The sequence below is a fragment of the Sphaeramia orbicularis genome, chromosome 8 (assembly GCF_902148855.1).
Source record: "Sphaeramia orbicularis chromosome 8, fSphaOr1.1, whole genome shotgun sequence".
Classification (NCBI taxonomy): domain Eukaryota; kingdom Metazoa; phylum Chordata; class Actinopteri; order Kurtiformes; family Apogonidae; genus Sphaeramia; species Sphaeramia orbicularis.
In genome coordinates, this window is record NC_043964.1 from 28,730,713 (window position 1) to 28,741,962 (window position 11,250).

The following is an 11,250-nucleotide window of genomic DNA, read 5'->3' on the forward strand; positions in this document are numbered from 1 at the left end:
ACCGCTCTTAAAGAGGTGGAAGTGTAGCCATTTACACCAAGAAAAAGTTCCAAGTTGAGTGCGCTGCTCTCCAAAACTGTGTTAAAGCAGTTTGAGTTTTTCAGGCCCATATGTCAATCAATCAATCAATCAATCAATCAAACAAATTTTATTTATATAGCACCAAATCATAGCAAAAGTTATCTCATGACACTTTACGTATAGAGCCGGTTGAAACCAGACTCTCAAGCCAATTTACAGGCACCCAGCAAAACCCTCCAGGAGCAAACACTTGTGACTGGTGATAATGGTGAGGAAAAACGGCCTTTTAACTGGTAGAAACCTCAATGTGTGGTCATTAGAAATTTACTAAACCAACAAATCTAATGTTGGCCAATGACTTTTGCACACTGCTACTCATCTGCCTAAATGTAAATAAAAATCTCAAAAACACCATCTTCATTTGGCTGCATGTTCTGTTCCCGTTGAAAATCCAGTTCACAGTTACCTACTAACAGGTTGGTTCTATTAAGGGATGTGTTTCTGAAGGAGCCTAAAATCAGTTAGTGATATTTCTAAAGTTTTTGGTGCAACAGTGATCAAAATGAGGAAATAACAAATGCAAACTAAACAACTTAACTTCACCTTTTGTGCCAACACTAGACACGTCCATATTTAATAAAACTAAAGCTCAAATCCTATCAGCGTCTAAGCAAGTTGTAGCATCAGATGGAAATTTGCATCCTGTCTTGTCAGGTTTTTCGTTAACAGTCCTTTGGGCTGATGGTGCTGTCACAGTGAATTGTGAGACAGTATTGTCTCCTCTCACTTTTTTAAATAATGGTAAAGTGTATCCAGAGTGAAAGGAGATACTAAAGGAAGCAGTGAAGCTCTTATCATGACTGACGTTCAGATCATTTCAGAGTCATTTCTCTCAGTTTCCTAAGCAAAAAAAAAGACCACTCTTACACAACCTAATTCTGTGGATGATGATAACAAATAGCATCATTTTGTGAAATGACCAATAAGAAGATGTGCTGTGAGCCATCCATTGATCAAATTGGTGACTAACAGACATGTGAATGATGGGAAACCTTGAAAATATGTTGAATTATGCATGAAGCAGTGTTCACATCATTACCTACTGTTCATCCAGACACACACTCTCTCTTTATTCAGTGCTCCGTCTCGCTGTGTGGCCACATATGAGATTTATGACAAAAATATATCAGAAAATGAGGAACCCATTGTTAATTAAAATGGCTGAGGTCAAAACTCACCTTTATGGCTTAAAATAAAGGTCAGAATGCATCCAAACTGTATTAATAATAATTAAAACTGTTTTCTATTTCAGTATTTCTTTACCTGTGCTTTTACTGCTTTGCTTTTATCCTTGAGACAATGCTAAATATATAACTAATGGACTTCATGAAGACAACAAGTGGTGCAAAAGAGGCTTAGTGAGGATAAGGCAGTTGCTAAGCTTAGTTATTTCAGAGAGCAGTGGCCTTTCATCTTTAGTGTGAAAGTGTTTGACTTATTGCATGACTCCGGTTCATGCACCTGCATGTATTATCCTGGTCATGCAGTGCTACTCATGTAAGCCTGCAGAGAGCCATGCTTTACCCTCCTGGATATGGAGCTGAATGAGAAATGACTCCAGAGACTGGATGTGAGATGACTTTTATTATTGTGTGAGACATTTTCGTCTTGATTGGTGCTAAGGTGAACATACAGTCACGGAAAAAATTATTGGACCACCCTTGTTTTCTTTAATTTCTTGTTCATTTTAATGCCTGGTACAACTAAAGGTACATTTGTTTGGACAAATATAATGATAACAACAAAAATAGCTCATAAGAGTTTAATTTAAGAACTGATATCTAGACATTTTCCATGTTTTCTTGATAATAACCAAAATCACCATGGTTCTTACATCAATATCTATGGCATTGTACTGACAAAAACAGTGCTTTTGGGCATTCCATGTTTTCTTTTCTGTCTGTTTTCGTCACATGATACACACAGGAGTTAGTACTGGATTACATAACCATTGCTTTTGATGACTTTTGATGGTCTAAGAATTTTTTCCGCAACTGTATTATACAACGTCTAATGATCTCTTTGCATTCAGTTATTTATTTGACGAATAATAAGAATGAATGAATTCGTATGATGCCAAATGATATTTTATGGCCACATTCCTTCTGTATATGACTCCTGTAGAGCTTAGTGTAAACCACCTGTTTACTTTGACATGCACGCTCAGCATCTGTTTAACCTTTAAAGACTAGAAGATTGAAGATTGTGGCAACTTCCAATTCAGATATTTCCTAAGCAATTTATTACCATTTGTTATATTTTAACCTTCACTTTTCAGTGAAAAGCAGAAGAGAGAGTGTTAAAGCAAAAGTGACTTCTAATGCAACAAAATGTACCATTAACTGAATGTAAAAACCAGCATCTATTTGACAAATTACAGAGGTTTCATTGATTTATCTTTGTTGCTGAATGTTGCACTATGGAGCCTTTGTACATCCAAATCAGACATGTGTGATGCTGCCAAAAAGCTGAGAAACTGCATTTTACCTGAATTATTTAAATGTATTGATAGTATCAGTGTTTTAAAAGTTATTAAACCTGGAAGAAATATGGAGAACCTCTGTTAAAGGAGTGGATGACAGACGTTGGAAAAGTAGCGGCATATGAAAGAATGTCATATAAGATCCAGGACAAGACATAAAAATATCTTTTGAAATGGAGCAAATACCTGGAATCTTTAGATCTCAAAGACTAAAGGCTAAGAAGATTTACAATGAAAAGACAATGATCATGTATCTTATGTATGCATGTATGTATATTATAATTAGACACCTCAGTGTACGTAGATATTTATAGTGTAAGTATGTATTATATACATGGATACTCAAAGTTGATGTGTGTGGGATACGTGGGATGACTTTGTAAAGTGCAGAGGATATTAACAGTCAAGGGCGTTGAACTCAAAAATAACAGCATAATAACCTAAAAACAATGACTCCAAATGTTCCTCTTGGTTTAATGTGGAAAAAAAATAATATGACATCATGCCTCAAAATAATGGCAACACCAATTTTTTTCTCTTTGGTTTATTGCAAAGAACATTAAATTTTGATATCCTTTAATAATAAAACGTCAATAACCTAAACAAATGTGAACAACTGGAAATGTCTAAAGAAAAATAAGTGCAATTTTAACAATATTCTGCCTGTTTTGTGCCTTGGTAGATCTGATCTGTAATGTAAATGTAGAAATCATAAGTTGAGGCATAATATTGATCAAATTTTTCTTATTATTATTCTTATTTTTCTTCAGAAATTTCATTTTTTCAGGTTATTCACATCTTTTTTTTGTTTGGATAGTTTGCAAAATGTAAATGATTTCATAATATAATGTTATTTTTTGCTTATTAAAAAAATTGGAGTTGTCATTATTTATAGGCTATTATGCTATTATTTGACTGGAGATCAAACTGGGCTGAATGTGGCCCCTGAAAGAAAATGAGTTTGACACCCCTGCACTATATGATGATGAAATGATGATGAAATAATGAAATTCTTTACTCAGTCATTACATAATAGAACCACTGTCAACACTACAAACAGTACCAACAGGTTAGTGACTGAAAAGGCACAGGTAATAGCATAATGCTTATATTCATGCCTGTCCTACATAACAAGTTAAGCTACCCAGCATTCAATATAGGAAAAAGGAAAACGCAAAAAATACAAACAAACAAGTAAAAATGATATGAAGACCTCTTCTGCTTACGGGTGGGCAATTTACCACTGCTCTAATGTTAGTATTTGATGTGTGATGATGTGATATGTGTGGAAAAAAGAAATAAAAAATGCAAGTCATGAAAAAAAAAGTTATTAAACATTTCAGATCAGTGGATGCTTTTGGTCACCGGAGGCTGTTTCAGTCTTTGAGGTTTCATCTGACCTTTGACTGGAGATGACCCCGGTGAACTCCCTTTGAAAACACCAGGTCATCACCAGAATTAATTACAACTGAGCTGCGAAACAGCTCTGGGGAAGGACTACTAGAAGGCAGATTGATCACCAGACAGTCAGAAATCTAAAGTAGAGTAATTCACTGTGGGTACAATTAAGGCTTGTGCTGAGATGAGTATTATTTCAGCAGAACCGTTTTGCAGATGTTTCAGCGCTGATTAAAGGCTCATTATCAGTGAATGAATGGTTCAGGTGCTCTCAAAGCTCATATAGACAGAAGTGGCTTTTGTTCCCCAGTGAAGCTTTTCTCTCTCATGTGTATATGCTACACCTAAGGAAGGATGGAGCAGATTGTGTTGATAAACCCAGTGATGATGAGTGTTAGTATTAGTCTCATTGATTTTTTTTGTTTTTGTTTGTTTTTGCTGTGCTCGTCTTTATCTTTGCCCTTGCCTCTATTTTTTTTTCTCCAGCTACCCGTATTCATCTTGTAAATGCCATGGCTGCTCTCATGTGATTAGATTAACGTTAAGACCTGTCCTTGTCAAACCTCAGACATGGTTATCCTCCGCCGACCCCTTCATTCAAGTCTCTCATTTCAGAATGTTCCATTTTGTTTTTTTGTTTGTTTGTTTTTATTCTCTTTCTATTGAAAGAATTCAGTTTTTTTTTTTTTTTTCATACATTGAAAAAACAAACAAATACGCAAACTATGCACATCCAAAGAGTGGGTGTAAAAAAACAAAACAAAAACGTTTACAGCAGCTCATCATGGTCCTGGCATACAGGATCTCAAAGTAAAGAATCAATGTATAAATAAAGATAAACAAAAACACAAAAACATATTTCCTTCAGAGGATTTTTGGGTTCATATTCATGCATTCATCTCAGCAAAGTCAGATCTCAAAGGCTTCACATATTTCACCCATCCCTCCCAGTGTTGCACAAAAACATCCATCTCCAACTTTACAGTGAAGGTTATTCTTTCCATCCTTTAAATTCCCATGGTTATGTCTATCCACTTATTTATTGTTGGTTCTTCTTGTGTCATCCATCGTTTAGTTATTGCTTTTTTTCCTGCAGCTAGTAATATGCTGAATAAGTATCTGTTTATGTTTTTGACCTCTGGAGAAATGTATTCCAAATACACTGTTTTGAAATCAAAAGGTAAGTAGGTATTAAGAATGATTTCTATGGCTTTATGTATTTCTTTCCCATAATGATTAATCTTTGGGCATTCCCAGAATATGTGGAAATCATGTGCAGTGTGGCAGCTACAATTCCTCCAGCATTGTGAATTCCCATTTATATAGTGCGACTTATGGCTAGGAGTAATAAAGAAATGAGTTACGTTTTTCCAACAGAATTCTTTCCATAAGTGAGACTTTGCATTTTTCCATTGAAATTGGCAGATGATTTGCCATTCTTTGTCCGTTATTGTTAGGCCTCCCTCTTTCTCCCATTTATTTTTTATGTATCGTGTTGAATGATTGTTAAAGTTATGGAGACTTTTGTACAGTTGTGATACAATGTTTCTTTTCATATCTGATTTGTATGCTTTTATGAATAGCTGGATGAAAGGTTTGCTGTCTTCTCTGATAGTGTCTTTTTCGATGTTTCAGAATGTTCCATTTGGATGTGTTCTCGCTTATGACTGCCTCCTGTTTTCCTGACGGCTGATGCATCTTTCCTTTTGTCTCTCCGTCCTGTATTGTTACCAGGCATGGCTGACTGAGATCCATGAATATGCCCAGCAGGATGTGGTGCTCATGCTGCTTGGAAACAAGGCAAGGCATTATGGGAAATATATGTGAATGTAGGTAGAGACACAACAGAGGCACAAAAGATCCAAAAGCAACACAATAGGAATTGGACTGTATACCTTTAATATAAGCAATTTATTTATATTAAACTCTCTATCAGGCTGCTTTGTATAATAAAATATAATGCATTTTATTGTTTTGATATTGCCACATTAATTCAGGTATTGTAACAATATATGTCAACCAGCTAATGTACAAATGAATCGCATGGATTGTTTGTAACTACTGTTCACATCCCATCAGAGCTGTTTATATCCAGTCCCACATCCACCACATTAGACTTTAATTAGCGTCAGAACAAGCTCATTAACTGAGTATCAAGACAGATCGGTTAACTTGAGCAGATCTCATCAGGTTTATGCTGAGATTTTGATATTGTTCTCTCTGTTTCGTCAGGCTGATGCCACACATGAGCGAGTGGTGAAAAGAGAAGATGGTGAGAGGCTTGCCAAGGTAAAAAAAAAAAAAAAAAAAAAAAGATTGTTACTTCAGGTGAAGGCAGCGTTTTTCATTTCTTGTAATTTTTTCACAGATTTGTATTAATGATTGTTACAGAAAGGTGGATTTATCTAGAAATCAGCCCTCATTTTCATTCTTTATTTATCACAGCATTTTTTTTTTTCATCTCCATCATTAAAAGAAGTATTACTTGCAAACCAAAAGCACAGAAAACCCAATCTGGTTAGATGTACTGCTCCCCTGAAGATGATGTATATTTGATACATATTTACTGTATAGATATCTCCCTTGTGTGTCATAAACTGTAAAAGTTTTATGAGGTTTTGACTTGTGTAATAGACACTGGTGCATCTGAAAATAAAACCACCAAAAACTGAAACAGGAGCAGACATTTCTTTTTTATCAAGATCCTTGGCTGTTGCTTCCCGGCAGTGAACACAAAACAAATACCGTGTAGTCGAGTTATTCTCTGCAGAAGTGGGAGCAGTAAAGTGCCTCTAAGTAACTTAAGGCTTGGCCTGGGAGGGAAAAAAGCACATCAGTTATCATCAGTGGGACAAATGGCCCTGCAGCGGAAAGACTGAGAGACAAATTTATCACATCTAAGCTGGATTTATCCAAAGAAAAAGACCATCGTGCTGTAAAGCCATGGTATGAAATTCTGCATAATTTCCCATCAATAGCTACATTTGAAATTTTATTTCATGTAGCGTAACAGAAGCAGACACATGAAAAAAGGTGGCACACAGAGGGAAAATAACAGTGGGTTCTTTGGCTCTGCAGGAGTTTGGAGTTCCTTTCATGGAAACCAGTGCCAGGTCTGGTCTCAATGTAGAGCTGGCTTTTACTGCTGTGGCCAAGTGAGTACACTCTCCTTTATGCAATGTTGTTTTATATAAATGAATCATATTTGACCGGTCTGTTCTTTGAAATAGGACTGCACTTTTAATATGTTTTTAAATATAGACATACACTACCAGTCAAAAGTTTGGACACACCTGTTTATCTTTATTTTCATGACTTTTTACATTGTAGATTTTCACTGAAGGCATCAAAAGTATGAATGAAGACACATGGAGTTTTGTAGTTAAAAAAAACGTGTGACATAACTGAAAACATGTTTTGTATTTTAGATTCTTCAAAAAAGCCACATTTTGCTTTGATTACAGCTTTGCACATTCTTGGCATTCTCTTGATGAGCTTCATGAGGTAATAACTCTTGAAGGAGTTCCCAGTGATGCTGAGCACTTGTTGGCCATCTGCGGTCTATCTCATGTCCTTTAAATGAGAAGGTTTGTCCAAACTTTTGACTGATAGTGTAGATAGACTTATTTCAAACATAAGTGGGCAAAAGAAATTCCAGATTTAAAAGGACACTCCAATATATGGAAATAAATCAACCAAAAAAAAACAAAAAATATCACACAAATGTACAATTTCATTGTGGCTCTTTAACAATATTTTATGTCTGAAAAGGAGTAGGAAGAAGCCGAGCTTAGATTATCCTACCCCAATTTCACATGACTTGGCTAATCAGCTGATGTATACAGTCCATATCAAAGAATAGGTCAGTCATTAATTTACAAAGAATAAATGATTATATACCATCAATATCTATTACTGTTGTAGTCCCGTTCATTGTTACTATGTCTCTGGAAAATAAAGTTTTTATACATCTTAAAGCTGTTTTTAAAGCTGCAGTATGTGATCATTTCTAGCATCACAAAGCAAAAAACCCATAGTTGACTGAGAACACAGGTGTCAAACATGTGGCCCGGGGGCCAAATCCAGCCCGCCAAAGGGCCCAATCCGGCCCGTGGGATGAAAGTGCAAAAATTAACCTGAACAGTCAAGGTTGTCAAAAATCATTTTGGTTCAGGTTCCACATACATACCAATGTGATCTACAGTAAAAATAACAACACAATAACCCATAAATAATGACAACTACAAATTTTCTTTGGGAAAATTTATGTGGAAAAAATTTAAGTAAAAAAAATAACATTACACTGTGAAAATATTTACATTTACAAAACTATTCTTTCACAACAAAATGCAAATAAATACATAAATAAAAACAAAATTAACAACCCGAAATGTGCAATTTTAACAATATTCTGCCTGTTACTAAATGTTTTGTGCATTTATGGATCCACTGTGATCTGTAGTTGTGTTAATAATAATAAGAGATGGAATATTATAGAAACTGTTCTTATTTTAGCTCCAAACTCATATAAAATATTCTGCCTGTTACCAAATGTTTATGTAACACTGTGTATAATGCACATGTATAAATAATAAGTCGAGGCATAATATTGTTAAAATTGCACTAATTTTTCAAATGAAATTTCTGTTTTTTCAAGTTATTCACATCTTTTTTGTAAAATGTAAATATTTTCATTATTTAATTGGGGGTTTTTTCATACTAAAACAAAAACAAAAACTTGGATTTGTCCTTATTTATAGGTTATTAAGTCATTATTTTACTGGTCTGGCGCGCTTGAGATCAAATTGGATTAAATATGGCCCCTGAACCAAAATGAGTTTGACACCCCTGACTTAGAATATTGTACACTGTTTCCCATAAAGTTGGAATCATGTTCTTTTCAGACTCATTCCTCTTTTTATTCCTACTTCTTTTTTTGCCTTTTTTTTTTATTCCTGCTTATACACATCAGTAATAAACTTTGACCTGGTGCAATAATTACACGCTAAGTCCCAGTTAGGCTTTATCTATCAAGAATAATGAGAAAAGGTAGAAATACTTTATTCCAACTTCATGGGCAACAGTGTAGTTCATCTAATCTGAGAGGACATGAGGGTGCTGCATCTCCTCCTTCCCTGTAATGGAACATCTACCCTGTAACGCCATCACACTGGTCAGATTCTGTCAAATTGGCTTTATTTTTCATATGAGAAAATGTCAGCTTTATCTATCTTTATATTAACTTGTTTTATTTGAATCGTGAGGAGGAACCTAAAGAAAAAAAAACCTAAAGAAGGAAGCTGTACATTTCTCACCTGCTTTTTGCTCCTGCAACTTGAATTACAGAAATCTAAACTTAGTATGTACAGAAAAAGTGAATATGTCTTTTTTTTTTTTTTTACATATAGCAGAGTGTCGTTTCTCTAATCCGATGTTCCTCCTTTGTCACAGAGAGCTCAAGCACAGGTCCATGAAGGATCCCAGCGAGAAGTTTAAGCTCCAGGAGTATGTAAACAAGGAGATGAAGGGGACTGGCTGCTGCAGGAACTAAAACCTGCTCCATTCACTAGTGTGTGTGAGTGTGCATTTATGTGCATGGACACTGAGGGCGAATGTATCACTCATCTTCATACATTAAGTGTCCTAAAGATACTCCGTCTGAATCTGGCCTGTGCTACTGAGATAAGGAGTCAGCTCCAGCGAGGTATAAACCCTTTTGTCCTTCTGTTTCTCTGCTTCTGTAAACACCGCCTCCAACTGTTGTCCTGTTCTCATGTCACTGTTTGTCCTGTTTCTCCTCACCATCCTCTTTCTGCAGCGGTCAGTGTCTTGGAGGTATAGTTAAGAGTCAATCCTTCAGTCCAAACTATTCATAGAACTGTGTGATAACCATTTGAGCTAAGCGTAGAATCTGACCCAAAGCAAAAGATGAGTCAAACCAAACTGATGCAGTGACAAGAATCCATGTCACGTTCAGTCATTTATTTCTTATATCAGCTTCAAATGCAAATCTCAGTTGTCCTTTAGTTGAATCCATCTCATCTTGGTCAAATTGTGGGTGAACGTTCATATATTACATGTAAAGTGATGTGTTTCTGTCTATGACTATTGTCAGTAATTCAACAGGCTCTGCAGAAGCCGGTTTTCCTCACCAGCATAAACTCAATCGAAGCTTTTTCATGATACATCTGTAGATAGCTGGGAATGTGCATTTCTTTTTCATTCTAAGTAAATGGATGTTACTATTTTCTACACAAAGATATGACAAACAGAACAACATTATTAGACGCAAATTACTTTGTTTGTGAATTCGACCTAAATGCACGTGTTCTGCAGTTTAAAGGACCAGTGTGTAGGATTTAGTGGCATCTAGGGGTGAGTTTTTAGATTGCATCTAACTCAATACCCCTTCAATTCTAAGTGTTTAAAGGAGCTGTTGCATCAATGTAAATAATCGGTGTTAGTGAGTCTGTTCTGGGCTACTGTCAAAACATGGCAACCTGCTCCCTATTTAGAATTAAAGGTGGGGTAGGAGATCCTGGAAAAACAGTTCGAGCAAGCTACATTGTGAAAATACACACTTTTCTTCAGATTTCCCCCCAAAGCCATACCTCCAGAGTACCAGAACACGAAATGCTTGTTCCCGAGGGTTCACAAGAACTGCGCAGCATCAATTGGCAGTTGAGTTTGATAGACATATCATCATTCAATCATTTCGATGGGCTGGTTAAAATGATTGGATGGAGTTTTTCAATCCTGTCCGTTCCACAGGTGACTAAAATTTTTCAGTTTTGAATTACAGCCTTTAATTCATTGGTTGCAATCAAGGTGTTAAGGGGATTTTAAGCAATATAGTTTAAAAAAAATGCTCCATAAGACATCTCCTACCCTACCTTTAATGGGGTCATTCTAAGCCAAAGAAAACACAACAATTTGAAGTAACAGGTGTTTATACACTAATGAAAACATAATTAAGAATATTGTATTCCAACTAAAATCTTACATACTAAGCCTTTAAACAAATCTCTTAAAAACATGTCAGTGCATGGGTCATATAACTGAACGTTTTTTAATCATTATTTGTGTTTTTGATTCAGAGGGTCCAAGCTGATTCTCTAATGCAACCTCACCATATAATCTTTTGTTCCTCTTGTTATTTAAGAACAGATGGTCCAATATAATGTTATCTATATACATTTGGATTTGACAAACGTGGTGTACATATTCAACTTTTTTTCTGCATGTAAAAAAAGGTTTCATTAGAGATTAATAGCACTTTAGATCATACT

At 35.5% G+C, this 11,250-nt stretch overlaps 1 protein-coding gene across 1 annotated transcript in view; it reads left to right on the forward strand.

Moving 5' to 3' along the window:
• The window catches only part of LOC115423964 (ras-related protein Rab-26-like), a 109,027-nt gene extending 98,210 nt beyond the window's left edge, over positions 1 to 10,817 (forward strand). The window contains exons 6-9 of the mRNA XM_030141009.1: positions 5,696 to 5,761; positions 6,194 to 6,250; positions 7,040 to 7,116; positions 9,413 to 10,817. Of these exons, the coding sequence (XP_029996869.1) occupies positions 5,696 to 5,761; positions 6,194 to 6,250; positions 7,040 to 7,116; positions 9,413 to 9,512 (300 nt within the window). The 3' untranslated portion in view covers positions 9,513 to 10,817. The remainder of the gene's footprint in view (positions 1 to 5,695; positions 5,762 to 6,193; positions 6,251 to 7,039; positions 7,117 to 9,412) is intronic.
• Positions 10,818 to 11,250: the final 433 nt, after the last annotated feature.